This window comes from Orcinus orca, chromosome 9 (genome assembly GCF_937001465.1).
Source record: "Orcinus orca chromosome 9, mOrcOrc1.1, whole genome shotgun sequence".
Classification (NCBI taxonomy): Eukaryota; Metazoa; Chordata; class Mammalia; order Artiodactyla; family Delphinidae; genus Orcinus; species Orcinus orca.
The window spans coordinates 14,419,181-14,442,365 of record NC_064567.1 but is presented as its reverse complement, the minus strand read 5'-3'; the positions used below and the strand labels follow the sequence as shown (position 1 = coordinate 14,442,365).

General features: G+C 41.9%; 1 protein-coding gene and 2 long non-coding RNA genes across 6 annotated transcripts in view; 2 read left to right on the top strand and 1 right to left on the bottom strand.

Moving 5' to 3' along the window:
- The first annotated feature begins 24 nt into the window (after positions 1-24).
- LOC125965469 (uncharacterized) lies at positions 25-3,648 on the top strand. Its single transcript, XR_007479368.1, has 2 exons — positions 25-775; positions 1,358-3,648. It is a non-coding gene; the product is annotated as an uncharacterized LOC125965469 (long non-coding RNA).
- Positions 1,808-12,563, bottom strand: LOC117202296 (uncharacterized). Its single transcript, XR_007479369.1, has 3 exons — positions 10,906-12,563; positions 9,657-9,811; positions 1,808-1,828 (listed from the first exon to the last, which is right to left on the bottom strand). It is a non-coding gene; the product is annotated as an uncharacterized LOC117202296 (long non-coding RNA).
- Positions 12,564-12,745: 182 nt separating this feature from the next.
- Positions 12,746-23,185, top strand: part of IFT56 (intraflagellar transport 56) — a 36,472-nt gene continuing 26,032 nt past the window's right edge. The window contains exons 1-7 of one of the 4 annotated variants that reach the window (XR_007479359.1): positions 12,746-12,891; positions 13,398-13,535; positions 15,879-15,971; positions 17,904-18,018; positions 19,486-19,535; positions 21,681-21,826; positions 22,748-22,919. Coding sequence is in view for 3 of the 4 variants with exons in the window: in XM_033432370.2 (XP_033288261.1) it covers positions 12,889-12,891; positions 13,398-13,535; positions 15,879-15,971; positions 17,904-18,018; positions 19,486-19,535; positions 21,681-21,826; positions 22,748-22,919 (717 nt within the window). In the remaining variant the exon portion in view is untranslated. Of the gene's footprint in view, positions 12,892-13,397; positions 13,629-15,878; positions 15,972-17,903; positions 18,019-19,485; positions 19,536-21,680; positions 21,827-22,747; positions 22,920-23,185 lie in introns of those variants that run through there. The other 3 variants (XM_033432370.2, XM_049715090.1, XM_049715089.1) reach the window with 3 other exon arrangements.

The window sequence follows — 23,185 nt, the reverse complement described above, 5'->3', positions numbered from 1 at the left end:
GCCTGGGAACCTGAGGTTCCCCAAATCTGGGCCCCAGATCGTGGTCCGCCTGGCCAGGACCAATGTGAACTTTCTCTCACACCACCCTTCCTTCTCAAAGGACAAATATTATTGCTCTCCCTCTTTTTTGCCTTCTTTTGAGCTCTTTGAAGAACCACTTCTTGACACATTCTTGCCTGTCTATAGTCACTTTAACAGAGGTGCCCCAGACACCGCTTAATCCCTGATAGTAATCAGTCATAGTCGGGAAGGCGTGCTTAGACATATCCCAAGGCTTCAGATAAGTTCCTCTCTTTGGATATTCGGACAAGACCTTTTCCCTCAGTGGGGACTCACTTGGACCCCCAGAGTTGGTATAAAGTGAGAACATTTGAACTACAGAAGATACAGAAAGAAATTTTATCTGAGTTTCTCTTAATCTGACTAAAGCAAATCCTCCTGAAAATACAGCTACCTTTCAACCCTTTCCAAGGGAGTTTCCTGCTAATTCAGTTGCCCTGGAGACAGAATGTCCATTGCAATTAGCATCAAAAAGCCCAGTAGAACCTTCCATACTCTCCCACTGAAGTCCTAAAAACCCCCCTTTTGTTAAATTGAGATGTATACAGTTACTTCAGGCTCTTCCAGGAGGTTTCCATTATTGGAAACTGCCCCCCCATGCTAAATAAATCTTGTCTTTTCTCTTTTTAATCTGTCTATTGTCAGTTAATTTGCAGGACCCAATCACTGGACTCAAATTGGAAGAGGCAAAAGGTTTTCCTCCCAACACTCCCGGGTGAAATGGGTCATTGATGGGATAAGTAATAAACCTTTTCTTAAATGATAGAATTCAGTTGTCAAACTAGAAATTCTTCAAAATGATTAATGGGCATTCTCAGATTGGTGATTCATGATGATCAGAGTCTCTTAGGAATACAGTACTTTGGTATGAAAACCAGCGAAAGCTAGGTTCCCTCTAGCTATTACTTTATAGTTTCCTTTAATCCACTTGGCCTGATTTGTGGTCTGACAGGTTCCCAGGGACTGGGCTTTCAATATCAAATCAATTAAATTCACCACAGTATCTTCTGTGTGGCCCTTACTTTAGCTAGTCACTCTGAACATACAGAAGTTTAAGAAATAGTCCCTGCACTTAAGGAGCTTATGTTTGGGAAGACATGAGAAAACATTAAAACATAAGGGAATCCGTGGTTAAGTGCTGCAACGGGGTATAAAGGAGGTTGGAGAAGAGTACAGTTTGGCTAGAGTGGTTGGGATTAGAGATCTAAAATTCCCCTCAATTTGAGGCCCTGAGAAACAATTTAAGGGGTTGTGGAGAGGAAAAAAGCAGAGATTTAGGAAATTTGTGTTGTCACAGGTTGGGTTCTCCAGGAAGCAGACACTGATATGGAGTTGAGAGTACAGATCTCCTGGAGTGTAACGCCAGAGAAAGTCAGGGGAAGCAGCAGGATTGGTCTGTGAGGGCTGTCAAACCACGATGCAGACCTCACAAGGTCTCCGCCGGCCCGATGGGAGCAAGAGACTAGCCTCGGGCAGAAAAGCCTAGGCCCTTGTACCACTGCTTTGGATGTTCATTGGCAGGGGCCGCTGGAGCAGTGCCTGACTTCAGCTTAGTCACTGAGGTGAATCCTGAAGGAGCTACAGCTGGAGGCGCTCAGCTAAACACACTCCTTGCAGCTGGGGAGCAAGCCCTGCCTTGAAGGGAAATCTGAGTGACGCCCTGTGTCCGCTCTAGTCCACCTTTCGTGCCATGTGGATCTGTTTCTCCATCTGTACTTGGGAAACAGCTTTTTCAGCACTCCGATGGGCCACTCTTCCTGAAAAATAACTTAGAAGAGGGAAGTTAATGGAATGAACTACGGCTTCTGTCATTGCACCTGGTTGTAGGACCACAACTGGCCCTCATCACTTCCCTCCACAACCATCCATTTCTTTTTCTTTTTTTATTGAAATATATTTGATTTACAATATTGTATTAATTTCAGGTGTTCAGAAAAGTGATTCGGTTATACATATGTATATATCTATATTCTTTTTTTTTTGATTCTTCTCTATTGTTGTTTATTACAAGGTATTGAATATAGTTCCCGGTGCTATGCAGTAAATCCTTGTTGTTTATCTATTTTATATATAGTAGTGTGCATCTGTTAATCTCATACTCCCGATTTATCCCTCCCTTCCCTTCCCCTTGGGTAACCATAAGTTTATTTTCTGTGTCTGTGAGTCTATTTCTGTTTTGTAAAAAAGTTCACTTGTACTATTTTTTAGATTCCACATATAAGTGATATCATATAGTATTTGTCTTTCTCTGACTTATTTTACTTAGTATGATAATGTCTAGGTCCATCCACGTTGCTACAAATGGCATTATTTCATTCTTTTTTATGGCTAATATCCTATTGTATATACTACATCTTTATCCATTTGCTGATGGACACTTAGGTTGCTTCCATGCCTTGGCTGTTGTAAATAGTGTTCCTAAGAACATTGGGGTGCATGTATCTTTTCAAATTAGAACTTTCATCTTTTCCAGGTATATACCCAGGAGCGTGATTGCTGGATCATATGGTAGCTCTATTTGTAGTTTTCTCAGGAACCTCCATACTGTTCTCCATAGTGGCTGCACCAGTTCACATCCCCGCCAGCCGTGCAGGAGGGCTCCCTCTTCTCCACACCCTCCCCAGCATTTGTTGTTTCTAGACTTTTCGATGATGGTACCACTATCCATTTCTAATTCCCCTCACCCTGAGGTGGTCTCAGTAGATCACCTGGGTGGGCACCCCAAACCCTCATTCCTAAGAGGTCCAAGCACCTTCTCAGACCACTGTTGCTGCTCTTGTCTTGTCTATTCACAGTCACAGTTGGGCAAAAGAGTACCAACTGACACACAAATAGGTCCCTGGAGTACACACATATTCCTCTCTGCCCCCTCTAACAGCAGCCCTACCTCTTCCTGCTGACCAGGTCAATTACCTCTGATAAGACAGTGATTCCTTGTCTTACTGCTGGTCTCTCAGCATTAGGAGGGCAAAGTGCCTGGTGACAGCCATAACGTGTAATCCAATGGGATATTTGCTGTATCCCCAGGCAAGAATGTGCCCCTTTTGGGGACCAAGACTTCTAATTTCGCAGAACCCGGAATTGTGGGGACAGGGAAGCTCAGTGGATTTGTAGGAGAGCAAAACTTGCCGCCCCCTAATATCACTTTAGCATGTGGATTATTTCCAGCTGAAAATAATCAAGGCCCAAAAGACTCAGGAAGAAACTCTGACCTTCCCACAACTGCCTAAAAAAAATTTAGATAGAGGGTCTGTTCCCAAATAGAGCTATCACCAGAGATACCTGCAAAGAATATGGGCTAGAGGTGGTAGGGGAAACACTAAACAGGGCCTAGAGATCAGAGTCCACTCTGTGTCCCGTTGTTTCTGCCTGACCCAGCAAACATTTATTTACCAAACGTTTGCTTTTCCATCTCCGTGTGAATGGCCTTCTTCCCCTTTGAAGTCCCAAACCACCACCCCCAACATGCTCTTTTGTCTTTAGCTGAAGATGGTATTTAAGGTGAGCGATTCAGCTATTTGGGGGACTTACTCAGTTTTCCTGCATCTCTCCCATGTATACATGATATTAAACTTTGATTTTCTTCTGTTAATGTCTCATGTCAATTTAATTTTTTGACCAGCCAAAAGAACCTGGAAGGGTAGAGGAAAATTTCTTCCTCCCCATTGGGTCATTGGAATGATGCTAACTGGGGCCACTCATGCTTCCACCCATTGTGGAAGACACACCTGCGTTATCTGCCTGAAGGAGTATACTCCGATGTCCTGGAGGAAATATAATCACTGCAGTGTGTTGCCTCCATGCTGGAGCTTCGGCTGCACCTCTAAGTGACCATTCCAATATTTTATCTATCCAGCAGCTTTGGGATTACACTGTGTGTGATATGACCCGTAGATCCCATGTTTATGGGCCCATTCCTCTATTTACTGTAAAGAATCTTCTGGTCAGATACTGTGTTATGTGGGATCCCATGTCTGTGGATCAGGCAATCTTTAAGCCTCCAGAGTGGTGCTACTGAGGTTCTGCAGGCAGGAAAGGCAGCCCCATACCTGGAATCTGTCTATTCCTGACACAGTAAACCTCTGGCCCTTCCAGGAAAAAAGATGTCACAATGTCACAACTGGTCACCAAGTATCCTGTTGGTCTCCTTAAGGAATAGTGCTTAGCCTTGGTCTTAATGGCTGGCACATTGGACATTTAGAGGTGGCAGTAGCTATATTTGTTTTGGTAAATGACAGTCCACACTGTAGGTTTTTGTATTGCCTCCATCTCTTTGGCCACTGTAGGCTCTTTGGTACCCATCATGTAGCTGGGGTGGGACAGCTGCTCTGACCAAGGCTGGCTACATTAACTGGCCAAATTACTTTGTCTAGTTGGTACATCTTTTGTAATGGATATTTACTAGTGGGCTTAAAACATTATACAAACAACTTCCCACTTTGCATTCACTCCTATAGTTCATCCATGTGCCTCAGTTCCAGCTCTTCTTGTCTCTGATTTTACAATCTTTTTCTTTCAGGTCCTCTAGACACCAGCCAGGCCACACATCACTGTCCATGAGTCCACATTTGTTCTGACCTTGGGCCATTCTCCTTCCACACAACGCAGATGACCTAGTGCACATCTGAAAGCTCCTCCATTGGGGAGATTTTCCTTCACCACCGTTTTTCAAGGCCTCCCCTAAGTATGACTGTAATGTAGCTGCCTTCCATTTTCAGCTTGTACCCACATACTGAGGGGACTCAGCCATACTCCCAGCTTGGTCTTTTTCTTCTTCCTTTACTGGTTACATGGGACCCCCCTCATATGGCTATAGGCATAAGCTGGTGGAGGGGTGCCGGTGCAAGTGTAATGAGTGACATGGAGATCTGGGCTACTTGTTCATACAGTTTCCTTGTACCCCCTAAATCCTGTATCCTGAGACAGTACTCCTTTGTCAATAACTTCTGTGTACAATCTTATATTCCAACTTACTCGATAGAGAGTTCTCAGAATGCTCAGGTTGGAAATCAAAATACAGCACTCATTTTAGAGGATTGACAAGGAAAGGAGAAGAGAGGAGAGGAATTACTTGGGTAGCTAGAGAGATTTTTTGTTTATTTGTTTGCTTATTTATTGCTGTTGTTTTACTGGAAGATCTGGGCATATTTGAAAGTTTCAAAGAAATATATCTGGGGAGAGTGCAAAGCTGCAGTTGCTAGGACACATTAGCGTGATATCAGGCTATGTGAATCAGTTGAACCACCAATCAGGGAGGGAAGCAAAACATACACAAGGCAGTGACGAGTTAGCTATGCTGAGTCATAGAAATTTAAAGTACATAAACATTGGAGGGTTGAGTCAGATGGAATGTCCAAAGTCCATGGCAAACAGATGCTCTCCAGGAGATATGGGAGTCAGAGGGGGCATTAGTCAGCCAGACAGGGGAGGGCAGAGGTGAGGAGCAGGCAGACAGGATCTTCTGACATTGAACTTGGCAGCAACAAGGCTCCCTGGGAGGAAGAGAACTGGGACGGGATGAAGCTGGAGTATACAGGTGGAGGGGTTGACTTCAGAGTGAGAAGGGTCATTTCCCTCTTCGAGGATGAATTTATACTTTGCTTTGGTGGTGTTAAAATGAGGAACTTCAGGCTGCACACCTTTCGATAAGACTCATCTGAAGGCACAGGCCACAGGCATGCAGACAATGGCTCGATGTGGCAGCCAGCTAGGACCCAGCAAGTCTCACCTCCTGGTATTTATACCCCTGTATAGTCCCCTCCCACAATGCATATGACTGATCTCTGTAATCAGTGAGATATGACAGCAATGACAACGTGAGTTTCAAAGCTAGGTCATAAAAAACATTGTGACTTCCTTGTTCACTCTTTTATCACTCACCGTAGGGAAGCCAGTTGATACGTTGTGTGGACCCTCAAGAGGTCCTATGGAAAGGCCCATATGACAGGTAACAAACGCCTCCTGTCCACAACTAGCACTACCTTGCCAGGCATGTGGATGAGCCCCTTGGAATGGGATCCTTCAGCTCCAGCCAAGAGGTCCAATGACTACATCCCCATAGCTGACAGCTCAACTTGAACCTCGGGAGAGACTCTGAGCCAGAGCCACCCAGCTAAGCTACTCAGCAGTATGGGAGCTACTCAGTAACCATGGGAGATAAGAATATTGATTGCTTTAAGCTATTAAGCTTGGGGGTAAATTGTTATGCAGCAATGGATAATTAATACAACATCCCCAAATACACAAAGAAACCAAGGTCCAAAACACAAAGTAGTGTGCACTGTGTAAGGAAACTGGGGAGGTAATCAGGTCCAGAGGAGGAATAAAAGAACAGATTAAGTGAAACAAGCAGTTGAGAGAGAGTGGGAATTACAACAGGTTATCAGGTTGTGTGTGACTGGGAGAGACAACGGGGAACTCATGATTTCTGAGACCACTTTATGGAAGGTCAAGACATGGCTGGGCATGGCAGACAGAGAGAGGCCCACAGCAGGCTGCATCAGGGTGGCCTTTCATGGCTTGGGCTTCTTCCTTGAGTACTATTCCCCTTGGGATAGAATAGGACTGGGGCTGTGCCCTGAACCCTATGGCACTGGGTGGGATGCTGACAAGACCACCAAGCCCTAAGCATTTACTATGTGTTAAGTGCTTTAAATAATATGAAGACTTAAACAAATGTGGCATTCATACCATGGAACATTATTCAGCCATCAAAAGGAATGAACTGGGCTTCCCTGGTGGCGCAGTGGTTGAGAGTCTGCCTGCCGATGCAGGGGACACGGGTTCGTGCCCCGGTCCAGGAAGATCCCACATGCCGCGGAGCAGCTGGGCCCGTGAGCCATGGCCGCTGAGCCTGCACATCCGGAGCCTGTGCTCCACAGCAGGAGAGCCCACAACAGTGAGAAGCCCGCGTACCACAAAAAAAAAAAAAAAAAGGAATGAACTACTAGTATATCCTATAATGAACTACTAGTATATCCTATAATGTGAATGAGCCTGGAAAACATTACGCTAAGTGCATGAAGGTAAAGATAAAGGTCATATACTGTATGATTCCATTTACATGAAATGTCCAGAATAGGCAAGTCCACAGAGACAGAAAATAGACTGATGATTGTCAGGAAGGCCAGGAAAAGAGTGAATAGGAAGTGACTGCTAACGGGCACACGTTTCTTTTGGAGGTAACGAAACCGTTCTAAAATTAGATTAACGGTGACGCACATTCTCGTGAACATACAAAAACCCCATTAAATTGTACACTTTAAAGTAGTGAATTTTATGGCATGTAAATTATATCTCAATAAAAAATAATACGAAGACGGAAGCACATGTAATAGCATTGACCTTGTGCCCAGCACTGTTCTAAATGCTTTCTGTGTATAATTTGCTTAACTTTCACAACCAATGGACCTAGGAGGTAAGAACTATTATTATCATCTTCCATTTACAGGTGAGAAAACTGAAGCCCAGAGAGGTTAAGTGATTTGCCCAGGTCACACAGCTAAAGCAAGTACTAGAGCCAAGAACTGAACCCAGGCAGTCTATCTCCTGAAGCTACAGGCTTAACCATTATGTTCTATCACCTTTCACTTATAAATGATCTCAGGTGAATCTTTTTTTTTTTCGGTACGTGGGCCTCTCACTGTTGTGGTCTCTCCCGTTGCGGAGCACAGGCTCCGGACGCGCAGGCCCAGCGGCCATGGCTCACGGGCCCAGCCGCTCCACGGCATGTGGGATCTTCCAGGACCAGGACACGAACCCTCTTACCCTGCATTGGCAGGTGGACTCTCAACCACTGCGCCACCAGGGAAGCCCTCAGGTGAATCGTAAACAAATCAGTGAGGCGGGCTTTAGTACCTCTATTTACAGTACCTCTATTTCACCTCAGAGAATTAAGTAACCCGCTCACACCAGTAGGAGCAGGGGAGGCAGGATTCAAATTCAGGACTTGCTGACTTCAAAGCACACAACTCTATGTCACCTTCAGCTCTTGCTGGCAGCTGCCTTCAGCACTAGGGGATGAACTAAAACGGACCTTCCGAGGATCCGCACCTCAGCAGCGGGCTGACACAGGGAGCTTCTTCTTTTAGGAATCATGGGATTGCAACACCTAGTACTTTTCCTGTGTACATGTTATGATGTCTATATTGCTTTCTCATCTTCCAATTATCTTTTCACCAAATAAACAATTACATTAGCAAATCAGAAGTTGAAAATGCGTTTGCTCAGTATCCTCACATAGACTTAGTTTTAACTAGGATAAATGCAAGTTAACTTTTATATTGAAATAAATATTGACTCCTATGTTTTTAATTCATTTCAGTTAAAAATTTGGCCATACAGAAAAATTTGCGAGTTTTCAAATAGGTACCTCTTTTTTATTTTTGGATTATGGAAATTTTCTATATAAAAATAGAATGGTATAATAAGCACTCATGTACCCATCACCTAGCTTCAACAATTATCACCTATAGATTTCTTATTACATAGTTCTCCAATTTATCAGTAGTTCAGCTATGATTACATTATCCTTTAGTACTGGTTAAATCACTTTTTAAAAGGCAAAATGTTAACAGGTGTTAATAAGTGGTTATAAATTTATAGATAATTTACATTTTCTTTTCTTTTTTTTTTTTTTTTGCGGTATGCGGGCCTCTCACTGTTGTGACCTCTCCCGTTGTGGAGCACAGGCTCCGGACGCGCAGGCTCAGCAGCCATGACTCATGGGCCCAGCCGCTCCGCGGCATGTGGGATCTTCCCGGACCGGGGCACATTAGCGTGATATCAGGCTATGTGGTATCAGTTGAACCACCAATCAGTTTTTCAGTAAATTTACATAGGCATACAACCATCATCACAACCTGGGTCATTTTAACAATTCTTCAGAAACTGCTGTTCTATTGCAACTGCAATAAAGTTGCAAATTCCAACTTTATCTCTTATCCGTGCAACCAGCTTTTGTGTGTCTATGTTATTACATGTTTCGTAACACATTAGATTCTTAGAGCTATAGCTGGGAACAATAGCTTCTTCTCAAGTACACTCAATGCCATATTCTGCCCTTCATAATTACAGCTACAGTTCAAACAGCTTCTACAGGGATTTAGAGGTTTAAAGCAGTATCACAAACTACTGGAAATCAGAGATCTTTTTTTTTTTTTTTTTTGTGGTACGCGGGCCTCTCACTGCTGTGGCCTCTCCCGTTGCGGAGCACAGTCTCCGGACGCGCAGGCTCAGTGGCCATGGCTCACGGGCCCAGCCACTCCGCAGCATGTGGGATCTTCCCGGACCGGGGCACAAACCCGTGTCCCCTGCATCGGCAGGCGGACTCCCAACCACTGCGCCACCAGGGAAGCCCCAGAGATCATTTTAATGGATTTAGCAAGATCGACAAGGTTGTATACAGCATAATAAGCAACAATGCCCTTAGACCTTGGTGAAAGGGGTCCCTGCCCTGGGCTCGGTGCCCTGACTGCACCCTGCACCAGGTGTGAAGAGGCAATGGAGCTGAGGGGTTCCTGCAGCCCTCCGCACCACACTACGGTGCCCAGGACTCGGAATTCCCTGCCCATACCACCCCAAGCCTGTTTCCATACCTGAGCCAGTCTCTTCCCAGTGTGTGTCCTCCCTTTAGGGCTATTGGGGGTGACTGCTCACTGGAGAGCAGGTGACTACCCTTGCACTTGGGGGCTGGGTGGCCACACACATGCAGAGCCTCTCATGGTGCAGGATGGAGAAGAGAAGAGATGGGCTGAAAAGAGAAGGGCGTGGGCTGAGTGAGCACCGGGGGTAGCTCTCTCCACACTGCCACCTCCCCCAACAGCATTCCAAGAATTCTGAGAATTCTAAATTGGAACGTGACCCTCTTCGTGATGGTGTATTTGTCAAGGCAAGAGGATAAAACATTTTAACAGTCTGCTAGGCTGATTTTAAATTTTTCAGTATTTAGACATCCGGTGTGTGGACCTCTCTTTGTATGGTTTCATTTATACAAAATGTCCAAAACAGGCAAATCCACACGGAGAGAAGATGGGTTAGTGGTTCCCAGAGGGTGGGGGCCGGAGGGGAAACTATGCATGTGCCTGTGGTATGAGTCTTTATCCATGTTTGCATGTATACAAAAGTGTATACATCTGGCAATGAAGATATGCAGTCACCCATTTACTCTCCAAGTGATTGTGGGTGAGGGTGAGGGGCGGGGACAGGAGCTAGAGTGCAAGGAGGATGAGAAAGAATCTAAGAAGTCATACCTGCCTTCTATGAGCTTATGGTACACCTGAGTCTCTACAGGGCTAGTTATTCAGGGGGTATGTAATGTAATTCGACTACAACACAACTATCTATACACTTGGGAGAATTACTTCACTTCTCCAGATGTTAGTTCCTTAGTCTGTTAATTCTGAGGGTTGGACTAGATGTCCTTTAAAGGTCCCTTCCAGCTCTAGTACTCCATGATTCGGTGATTTTAGACTACCCTTGCATCTGTGTTAACTGGGTTCAGGAGTAAGACAGATAAATTAAGTCATCCACCCAGCACATATTATAGTTCCTTACTGTGTGTGGGTGTTGGCCACAAGCCAAAGCAACAAGGCCAGGGAAGAATGGTGGGATTGAGAAGTCGTAAAACATGTCATAAGCCAATTGTATAAGAGGCTAAAATCACTTGGCTTATTGCACTCAACACACTCAAATTAGTCACACCCAACAGTAAAGAAAATAAAGGGTTTAAGGAACCACTTTGAAGAGAGATAGGGGAAGGGAAGCATCCTCAACGCAAATGGCAGGCACGGGTTCTAGATGTAGGCAGCGGCAACCTGCATGGCGCTGGCTTTTCTCAGCAATCACCTTCTACTCCGGCAGCTTCTGACACGGGCAGTCTCCAGCGAGCGTAGTGCATGCGGTCCATCGAGACCCTTCTCCAGCAACTGCACTCAGACCCTGTCTTTTGTGAGGTACAATCCCTAGGGTGCAAAAGTTACAACCCCAGCAGCAAGGAGCCTTACCTGTGGACAAAAAAATGTTGCCTGCTATTTCAGTAAACAAAAAATGCTGTCTGCCATCAAGCCAACGGTCACTGCAGCTGCCCTGACAGTGCATCCTGAGGGGAATTCAGGGTGGAGAAAAAGAGGATACTGGCCCTAGTTAGTTAAGATGCATATCAAAGGAATAATATCAATGAGCCCAGACACTTGCATCTTCCCATACATAGAAAAGCATTAAAACCCTTTACTTGAGATGTCTGTTTTTTGTAATTAGCAGTAATCTTTTGAAGTCTGACTACATTTTTTTTTTCCCAGCAAAAAACTCCTATATATCCTGGCTCCTCACTCACCTCTTTGGAACAGTTCTTCAGAGCCATCTGAGAAGCTAATTCCCGGACTACAGTCCTTAGTAAGGTTCCCCAAATAAAACATAACTGTCAACTTTAGGTTGTTCATTTTTTAAAGTCAACATACAGGGGTGGACCCCGAAAAATTAGGATCGCTAAGACAAAGAGCATTGCTCACCACCCATTTCCACAAGAGTTCAGTTGTAACCCACCGCAGTTGCTGACTGACAGTAGGACTCTTAGAGGAATTTAAGGTGAACACAGAATGAGGCATCTGTGCTTTGGACGCACACGAAAAGGCAGGTCCCACAGATAGTTAGATGTATATCTCAGGAAGAATTTTAATGACCCTAGATTCTTGCGTGTTCCCATACACAGAAAAGCTGAAAAGATTAACTGGAGACATCTGTTCTTTACGATTAGTAGTAATCTTACCAAGATATATGCTTGACTTCAGGTATGCCCTGGCCAAAAATCATGTATAAACTGGCTTCTCCCCTACCTCTACCAAGTAGTCGCCACAGTTTACTGAGTGGCTGTCTCCCAGGCTTTAGTCCTCAGAAAGATCCCGAATAAAACTTAAACGCACAACTCATGTTATGCATCTTTCTTTAAGTCTTTCCCCACACCTTTAAAAACAATTTACTGGACCCAGGTGGTCCAGCCGTTAGAACTCCAGGCTTTCACTGACGAGGGCCTGAGTTTGATCCCTGGTTGGGTAACTCAGATCCCACAAGCCCTGTGACACAGCCAACTCCCACCACCAAAAAAAAAAAAAAAATCAATTTACTTATTTGACTTCACACTCCAGTTATCTTAATTTACATATTCCAAATCTTACATCAGATCTTTAGAAACAATCAAGATGGGTGCCACACTGGCCACTGTGACTCCATGTTGGGTTTCCCTATTTATAACAAATCAGAGGTTCTATTCTAAATTCTATGAGTAGGAATCACAATATAACGTCACATCACAAGGGTAGCTTTATCTATGGAAATAAGAAACCGTATTCTGGTGAACTCCCGCCTCCAAACATCGGCTTCCTCGGTTTGGCAGAATTTTTTTCCTAAGCTTTCCGGCACTGCACAAGAGACGGCGATCACGTGCCAGTCAGCGCCCCGTGTTGCTCAGGAGCCCAACGCATCCAAACCGGAAGTGGTCCTTGAAAATTACTTTCCCGGGAAACTTGTATTTGAAAAACAATGCCATTCTAATTCGCTTTTTCCTAAAGTAAACTCACGGAGATAGAGTCAAACTCTCGCTGTCAGCACAGAGAACAACGCTCTCCTCCGGAGAAACTTTCACTCCTGCAGCGGTGAAAGCCTAGGGGAACCAAGACGTGGAGGGCACCGGTTCTCCGGCGGGCGCTACTCCTGCACGGACCAGTCCCCCAGCGGGGTTGCTGTGGAGACCGAGCCAGCTTTGTGGATGCCGAGGCGCGCTGAGGCCCGGCCTTCTGTTTGTCTGCAGAGGGGATTCATAAGACTGACGCCAAGATGGTTAGTGGCTTTGAACAGTGAGGGAGAACTCTGAGTAGGTCCTGGGACTGGAGATTAGAGGTTCCAGACATACTTCTGGGTTAAGTCTAGGATTGTCAGCAGAGGATGATGTCTGTGCCCTCCCCGTGTTCCCACGGGGGACAGGGATGCAGTTGTAAATACATCGTTGCTTTCTTCCCTCCTGCTTCTCCATTTCCCCACTCCTGAGCTGCGCGTGGGCTGGAAAGCGGACCGAGGGAAGGCTGAGATGACAGCAGCTGCGCGAAAGCATCTCTTACCTCACTCTAATTGGGGGAGATAAAGAACTAGGGAGTAGCAGTTTCGTTAGCTCAAACACAGGGTGATGGCCCTTTTAGTAAAATAACATGTTACAGAAAGAATTTGAATACGCTTACCTGGGGTTCGTTGTTACGGATTTGACTTATAAATCCTGGAGCCGTCACTCTCAGTTTAATATTGACCATCGGAATGGGATCATACAGCTGTCTTTGTTGTTTCTTTCACAGATGCTTTCAAGGGCCAAACCTGCTGTAGGCAGGGACCTACCGCATACGGACAAAAGAAAGAAGAAAGGTAGGAAGATTCCAAAACTAGAGGAGCTACTTTCACAAAGAGATTTCACTGGAGCTATTACCCTGTTGGAGGTAATGTCCAAAGAAGGTTGCTTCTTAGGAGGTGAAAAACCAGAATATAGAGGAATGCATGGGTGAATGCTGGTTGCTATGCTGTTGGAACAGGTGGGTGCCTTCTGGGACTTTCTGTAAATCTTGTCAGGCCCAGATTCCAGATTCCAAGTTAACTATAAACCTGATTAAAGGTGAACTAAAATGATAGACTTATTTCTCGAGGGACAGTTTTAATTATATCTAGTCCCACTGATGATGAATCCAGCCTAAAAATGTAGAGAGACATTTAATACAGTGTCAGTTCACATGTTGTTCATTCCACCCCCTGACCAATTTATGGTTTATTCCTATTATATGTTATAACATTCTGATCAAATTTAAATAATTCTACCATGTTGCATGCTTATTGTCTAAAAATACTGTATCCTCAGAAGATATTTCAAATCTCTATGGCAGTAGTTCTCAACTTTTAATATGCATCAGAATTAGGCTACTTATTAAAATGTACATTCCTGGACTCCTGCCCTAGGGATTCTGATTCTTTACAGAATCAGCCTACAGTGGTTCTCAGGAACCCGTATTTTGGGCAAGTAGCCTAAGTGCTTCTGATGTAGATGTTCCAAAGATGCTGCACTTTGGGAAACGGCTTTCTGGGAAGCATATGTTATAAAAGAATGAAAGGGTACACCAAAGAATGAAGAGATGAAGAGTTTTGACAGCACAGCCTGGCTGTGTTGTTCCATAATCATTTCTCTAAAGCACTACAACAGCCTTATTACTCTATCAACAATAAGTGTTTTAATTAGCTTTATGTATCTTTCTCAGTCTTTCACGTATAGTCCTGTGTTTCTTGCCAGTGCTCTGGTATTGAGCACATTGCTTAACTCTTCTGGCATCAGCTTTCTCATCTTTAAAGTGGGGGAGTTGACTTGGAAGGACCATCTAGCTCTGTAAATCAGGGGACTGAGTGGTAGATGCATGTGTAATTTTTGTCAGTCTCTTTTCTCTTCTCTCTTTTCTTTGAGGCAGTGACCACACTTTCCTTACTGTGTAATCCCATGCTGCCTGTAAGTTGTCAGGGAGGTTCTGCGCTACGCTTTCATTCTTAGGTAGCCAAAGTGCCATGATGGATGGGAATGGGAACTGCCGTGGTTTAGGATGAGGAGGTGTCGTGAGCTCTCCTGTGGCTCCAGGGAATTCCTGGGGCAAATTCAGGGAGACCTCAAATAAGAATTTCTTCAGACTTAAGGCACTGTACTCAAATTCACAGTATTTGGTGAGAGGAGAATTTCTAATATTATGGAGTTAGCTACAGGAGTAAGTTCTTATTCAGACAAGAAAGTATCAACAGATGTCTTCATCTTGTAATGGTCGAGGCACCTGAGGTTTTGTAACAATGATCTGTTTTTCTTTAATTTTTAATTTAATTTTATTTTTAAATTAATTTTTATTGGAGTATAGTTGCTTTACAGTGTTGTGTTAGTTTCTGCTTTATAGCAAAGTGAATCAGTTATACGTATACATATATCCACTCTTTTAGATTTCCTTCCTATTTAGGTCACCACAGGTTAACGATGATCTGTTTAATTTTTACTTTTTTTACCCATGTTTTTGACTTACCACCATATAGAGTGAAAAAAAAAAATCTCACCTTGCCATGGTCATTCAAACTCCTCCTTCAAGGTCTCACTCCTTTCCTCCAAAACAGGGCTTTTCTTTCATTGGCTGATGAATTCATGAATATTTTTTCATAATGGACATAAATGATTAGGTGGTCTTCTAAACATCTTTAATTCTTGCAGGCCCTGGTAAGCCTGTTGAAGGGTAATAGAATGATTTAATGGCTTGTCCTCAGTGAAAGGTTATAACCTATGAATAAATGTATGTGTGTGCTCACGGGGCAGGTTTGAAGCATGAAGATGAATGTGGGGTAGAGCATGGAGGGGTGAAAACATGGGCTTTGGAGTCCATGGGCTACGGTGGTCCCTGCCACCACACCTACTGGCTGTATGTGGCCTTGAGTCCATCACTTAATTTCACTAACTTTCAGTTATTTGGCATTAAATATTTCACATAATTCTTATGTTCCTTATATATCACCCAGAATTGTTATGAGGATAACTCTTAAATACTTTCTGGAGTAGGGTGTCAGTAAACACAGAAAAACAATTGTGAAATATTTGAGGTAAAGGTAATTGTGCTGAGTTCTGTAGGTATCAGTTTAATTAAACTGAGATTACCTTGCTTCTACAATTTGTGATTTCCTATTGTTCATTAATAACTTAACATAGCAGTGTTTAACAGAGAGTGTACTATTCAAAGTATTCATGATTTTTTTTTTCATGAAATTTTAACGTAAAGTTCAAACGTCATGTTGGGGAACAAGAAGAGGACACTAATTTGTGGATTGGATACTGTGCTTTTCATCTGGGTGACTACAAGAGAGCTTTGGAGGTTAGTTTAAAGAAACTTTTCTTTTTATAACAGAAGGGTTTTGAAAAGTTATTAAGCTTTGTATTATAATAATACACGCTCATGGTAAAATTCAAACAATATAGAAGGGAACAAAGGAAAAAGGAAAAAAAGTCACCCTGTATGCTTTCCTCAATCCTATTTCTTTGTTAACAGAAGTAACCATTGGCTCTTTTTTGATGTGTTGCCTCAGAAATCTTCTGTATATGTTCAAGCATATTTATCTATGTCTGTTTACTTTTTCCTTTTAAATATATCCTAATGAGATTGTTCAATATATTAATATTAGTCTTTCTTAAGGAAGTCTTCAGGAGAAGAAAAATAAGCCCTTTTGATAAAAAATTTCACGATTCTTTTCTCAAAAAGAAGTTCATTGTTGTTTTGTGTGGTTAATTTTAGACATAGGAAAGATTATATTATCTTTATATTTTTTAAGTATAGCTTTGAAAAATTTTTTTCTTGGTCATTGTAAACCCTGCAATGTAATTAACAATCTATGGAATTATGGATCTAGATAAAATTGTAGATGCCTTATGTCAAATAATTTTTAATTCATAAATGAAATTGTTTGGAACTTTCCCACATATTCTTACTCTCAAAGTGTAATCTAAGTATATTAAAATAACCTGCACTACTAAAATGAAAAGTATCCAAGATCAGGTAATGAAGAAGTGATATGAACAAAAGCAACAAAATCAGTGAAGGAAAAGTGAAGATGTGAAAAGGGCAGAATAGGAGCTGGTAGTATATGTGAAAGATAAAGGAGAAAAGAGAGTAGCCCAAACAGAGTAAGAAAGAAAAAGGGCATCTGGGGAAGACTGATTAATAGTAAAAGAGTTTATGGAGGGACTTCCCTGGTGGCACAGTTGTTAAGAGTCTGCCTGCCAACGTAGGGGACATGGGTTCGATCCCCGGTCCGGGAAGATCCCACATGCTGCGGAGCAGCTAGGTCCGTGTGCCACAACTACTGATCCTGTGCTCTAGAGCCCGTGTGCCATAACTACTGAAGCCCGTGCACCTAGAACCCGTGCTCCGCAACAAGAGAAGCCACCACAATGAGAAGCCTGCACACTGCAACGAAGAGTAGCCCCCGGTCACCGCAACTAAAGAAAGCCCGCGTGCAGCAACGAAGACCCAATGGAGCCAAAAATAAAATGAAATGAAATAAAATAAATTTTATTTTTATTTTAAAAATAAAATGAATCTCAGAAACTGTCCTTAACAGGGAAAAAAAAACAGAAGAACACACCAAATTTTAAAAGTGTAAAGCCAAATAAACAAAGCCAGAGAACAATTATAATGAAATGAAATTTGTGGGGTATTAAGGTTATCAGATTTTAAGTTAACTGAACCTATGCATTTTTAATAAGGCATCTTTTTTATGTCTTTTTAAGTTAGCAAAAAAAATGTTTTAGTTGCTTTTCATTTCTGCAGTTTGTTAGCCCATGTCAATATTAAAAGGGGAAAAAGAAAACAAGTGTAAGGTTATGTGGACAACAGCCCTGCATGGGTAGGATTCAGCCTTAGCTTCAGAATTTTTTTTTTTTTTTTTTTGTGGTACGCGGGCCTCTGAGTGTCGCGACCTCTCCCGTTGCGGAGCACAGGCTCTGGACGCGCAGGCTCAGCGGCCATGGCTCACGGGCCCAGCCGCTCCGCGGCATGTGGGATCTTCCCGGACCGGGGCACAAACCCGTGTCCCCTGCATCGGCAGGCGGACTCTCAACCACTGCGCCACCAGAGAAGCCCAGCTTCAGTATTTAATATTACAGGTATAGAATAGGTAAGGAGCATATAGAAGTCCCTAAATGTGAAGTTGCCCAGTCACAGTAAGAACTCCTATTCCATTATACATAAAGGAATGGCCCATTGATTACCCTACTGCTGAACGGGATCACTGCTTAATGTATGTTTCAGGAATATGAAAATGCAACGAAAGAGGAAAATTGCAATCCTGAAGTCTGGGTGAACCTAGCCTGTACCTACTTTTTTCTTGGAATGTATAAACAAGCCGAAGCAGCTGGATTTAAAGGTAAATGGGCCCTTTTAATATCTGGTATTCTCACTAATAGTAAGAGTCATTTTGAAGATTTTAAAACTTATTTAATTCCTTTTCTATTGAGGAAAAATCAAGTGACATTAGAAAGCTAAAAAAAAAAGCTTTACTCTTGAAAGAATATTGGATCTTAGCAACTTTATGTTTAAAAAGAGAGTTAATCCGTGTGCTACTTACCCTCCCCAGTTCACCTCCTCAGAAGCTAAAGCCAAAAAGCAGAAGGATGAGAGAAGAAAAAGGGCAAGGTGCCTTTCTTAGGCTCCACTGTGGTAGGAAGTTCATGCTGTTGGTAGGAGTTGGGTATAGTTGTTCAAGCTGTTATGAATGTGCATTTTATAGCTTCTTCTCCTGCTTCTGAATGAGAAGCCAAGTAATTTCAACTTGAAGAATCCAGATTTCTTCCCTTTTGCTTTACTTACCAGGACAGTCAACTTAGGAGAGCTGGACTCAAATTTGCAAATAGAGTAGGGCAAAAGGGAACTATGGGAAGAAAGATTAAGAATAATTAGAGTATGAATCAAATTAAATTCAAAGAAAAGTAGAGAAAGTGGGCAAAAGAATGTTTGTTAGGAAATATGTTAGGGAAGAATGTATTTCAGGGTAGAAATCTTAGAGAATTAACTGATATATACATATTTAGATAGAATTCTAGTTCAGAGTCATGGAATTCTAATTTTCCTAATTTAGTTATAAAGGTCTTTGAGTTATTTATCTCATGTTTCTAGACTTTATCTGTGCCTAGAACAGTTAGACACATGTAAGGTGATCAAGGTAGCTATCTCTCTTTCCATATATATCTTTCTTTTTTATACATTGAAGTATGACTTTTTGTTGTAAAGAGATATAAGATTGAGTGTCTAGAATTAGGAAAATTCTCCAAGAGCACATCTGGAACTTAAGAGGTGTTCACCTTTTTGCTTGGCTCCCTGTTTTAGATGGTAGATTATCATGCCAGAAGATCTATGAAATGGAGACGGGGCTAGTATTTAGGAAAATATGGCACTGTAATTATGAAAAGGGGATTTCAGAAGGAATCGACAAAGAACACTGGAAGACCAGCTGAATGAGAGTGGATTCCTACATGTACTGAGATGACCGTAACCATTTGCTTCCGGTGTTTGCTTCAGTGTGTGAACTACACAGGGTGGGCTGCTGCTGGAACTGGGAGGAGTGCCGTGCTGTGCTTCAGCACCATAGAGTGAGGAAGAAGAAGTGTGGGCAAGAGCGGAACCTTAGAGCATTTTCCTTCTGGTTCTTGGTGATGTCGCTGCTACTGCAGTAGGACTAGACTAAAATAATACATTAATATATTATAGCAGAGACGTAGCAGGATCCAGTAGGTAAGGATTTGGGAAGATTTATCTCTCTCGTGTCATTCCTGCAAGGGACTAAGTGCCATAGACAATTGAGTTCTTTAATAAGCACCTTGGATTTTTTTCACAGCTCCAAAAAGCCGACTTCAAAACCGCCTCCTCTTCCACTTGGCTCACAAGGTACTTCCGTTCCTATTTCACACTTTTTGTTTTAATGTGGTAAGATTAAAAAAAATTTTTTATGTATATCTTTTTTTAATTGATGTGTAATTGACTTCACACTTTTTGTTTTTAAAATATATTTCTCTTTCTTCTTGTTACCAACAAGGGTGAAAGAAAATTAAGTAGAAAGTCTCGTTAATAGTATTTCTAGAACAAGTAGAATACAGGTGTTAATTTTGTAGGACTTTCTCCCCCATTAATGTTTTTTTACTCTGTTTATTTATTCAGAAATGTTAGGTTTTAGTTCTTCTTAAGCAGTAGTCATTTAAGATTAGTTTGTTTCCACCATCTTATTGTCTCTTAGGAAACAGAATCAAAGACACCTTGTCCTGACTCCTGAAAGTAAATACATACCTTTCAGAATTGCCTTATAGCAATAATTTTGATCATGTCATAAAATAATTTTTAAAATCATTTTTCATATTATAAAATTACACATTCTATTAAGCAAAATATAAATATGCAATAAAAGGATATAACATCTACCATATTTAAAGCTAACTGAATTTCAACGTTTTGGCATATCTCCTTTTGGGGTAATTATTTTTTATATGCATATTTGTATTTTTGTTCATTTGTTTTGCAGAATGGGATTCATGTTAAATATATATTTTTGTATTCTGCTTTTTTTTTTTAACTTATCTTTGTAGTACGAGTGTACCCCTGAGTCACTAGTCTTAAAAACCAGACTTTTTAAAATAACAATCCATCATATGCATGTGCCACAATTCATTCAACACTTCTAGTTATTTAACTTCCAGATTGGTTTTAATTTTAATGATAAAAATGTGATTCTAACATCCTAAAATGGACTTACTGAGTTACTGAGTATGAACAATAAAAATTTAAAGCTTTTAATTGATAGTACTAAATTATTTTACAGGAAGTTTATCTAATTGTGCAAAGGTAGTATTTGAAAATAATTATTTTTGGTGCATTTAAAAATTTGGGGAATTCCTTGTTGGTCCAGTGGTTGGGACTCTGCTCTTTCACTGCCAAGGGCACGGGTTCAGTCCCTGGCCAGGGAGCTAGATCCTGCAAGCCAGGCAGTGCGGGGGGAAACAAAAAAACCTTCATGCTATAATTATCTGTCTCTCTGTTTAGTTCTTTCGATTTTTGCTTTACATGTTTTGCAGACTATCATTAAGTGTTACAGATTTAGAATTGTTATGTCCATCTAGTGGACTGAAACATTTATCATTATGAAATGTCTCTCTTTATCTCCAAAAATCTCTCTTCATGTAAAGACTACTTTGTCGTACTTGTGTAGCTCCACCAGCTCCCTTTTGGTTAGTGTTTGCTTATTGTATCTTTTCCCATCCTTTCACTCTCTATCTTTCTGTGTCCTTCTATTTTAAATGTCTCTCTTATAAACAGCATGTAAAAAAGATAGAGACAGAGAGAAAAAAGAAAGGGAGAAGATATAAAGAAAGAAATAGAAAAGAAAAGAAGGTAAGAAGAGGAGTGTCAAGTAATTAATATGAGCTGTAACTTAAAGGCTTTCCATTGTTAAGGCTCTGCCTCCAGAGACTATTTAAAAAAATTTTTTTTAAAATATTTATTTATTTATTTTGGCTGCGTTGGATCTTTGTTGCTGCACGTGGACTTTCTCTAGTTGCGGCGAGCAGTCGCTACTCTTCGTTGCAGCGCACGGGCTTCTCATTGCGGTGGCTTCTCTTGTTGCGGAGCACAGGCTCTAGGTGCATGGGCTTCAGTAGTTGTGGCATGCGGGCTCAGTAGTTGTGGCGCGCGGGCTTCAGTAGTTGTGGCTCACGGGCTCTAGAGCGCAGGCTCAGTTGTTGTGGCACACAGGCTTAGTTGCTCCGCGGCATGTGGGATCTACCTGGACCAGGGCTCGAACCCGTGTCCCCTGCATTGGCAGGCAGATTCTTAACCACTGTACCGCCAGGGAAGTCCCCAGAGACTATTTTTATTCTTTCTCTGAAGGAGAGGTAAAGACCACCAGGAGCTGAAGGGAAATAGAACAGAGACAAATGGCTGAAGGAGAAGGGGAAGTTAAAATATCCATTACGTAGGTGTTGATTTCTGTAACCGTACTCTAATGTCAATCTTTACATGTCTTTTGCTGTCTTACAATTTTAGTTTAATGATGAGAAGAAATTGATGAACTTTCATCAGAATCTTCAGGATATCACAGAAGATCAACTCAGTTTGGCCTCAATCCACTATATGCGATCTCACTACCAAGAAGCTATTGATATTTATAAGCGAATACTGCTAGATAACAGGTCTGTGTCCATTTATGCCTCCTTGAAATCTCATTTTGTTACTTTCTTCTGTACCTAGTTTGGCTGAGGACCTAGTGTCCTTTGGATCTAATATCACCATGTGTTCAAATCTATTTAGCTAATAATCTGGTGAGATTAAGAACTCCTTATTGTCTAGATCAGGGTTTCTCCACCTTTATTTCATTATTGACCTACCAAGGAGGCTTTTTAGATTTTTCTCCCGTTAATTGCCCTCCCATGAAGTTTCAGTACCATAGATATATTGTATATCTGTTTATGTACTGCATGTATATCTATGCTTTATATATAAAATGAGTATGATTTTCCACCTCTCCATAAGAACCAATTTTTGCCCCTTTGTGGGTGATATCACACCTGTTGGAAATGCATGGTCTAGGTGTATCAATTTCAGTGTTTTGGTTACACTGTAGGTAACTTGCTGACAAAATTGGAAACAAATCATTCTGAAGAATTAATGTTCCAACTTTATCACTGACCACTTGGCTTCTCTCCTGCATCCCCAAAATATCTCATACACTTCCCTTCTCCCTTCCTTTGCTTTACTGTCACAATCTCCCACCCATTCCCATTCTCAGTCGTCAAATCTACTTGCCTTGCCTGCTTATTTGAGTTTATACTCGATTACTGATTATGTAAGTTTTTTTAAACATGAATAGGTAGTAGTTGAACTTTTCCCTTTCTCCTCTAGTTGTCATCTTTTACTCTGCTTATGTCAAAACACTTAAATATTATAATACAAAAAGAAAGATGCTACACTGATTATATTCTTCTTTTTTCTTTAAAAGAAGAAATGTCCTCTTTGCCTTGCTGTCCATTTGAGCCATTAAAAAGGTCTGTAGTTTGACAACATTTCTATGAAGTAGACTTAAATTGTTAATCCTTAATTCTTTCATCTAATAGGGAGTACCTTGCCCTCAATGTTTATGTGGCCCTGTGTTACTACAAGCTGGATTACTATGATGTGTCTCAAGAAGTTCTGGCTGTTTATCTTCAGCAAATTCCTGATAGTACCATCGCACTCAATCTTAAGGCCTGTAATCATTTTCGCCTTTACAATGGCAAAGCTGCTGAGGTAGTGATGAAATTTGTTCTTTTTTTTTTTTTTTTTTAATTTCTATTTTGGCTGTATTGGGTCTTCGTTGCTGTGCGCGGGCTCTCTCTAGTTGCAGCAAGTGGGGGCTACTCTTCGTTGCGGTGTGCAGGCTTCTCATGGCGGTGGCTTCTCTTGTTGTGGAGCACGGGCTCTAGGTGCGCAGGCTTCAATAGTTGTGGCATGCGGGCTCAGTAGTTGTGGCACACGGGCTTAGTTGCTCCACAGCATGTGGGATCTTCCCGGAC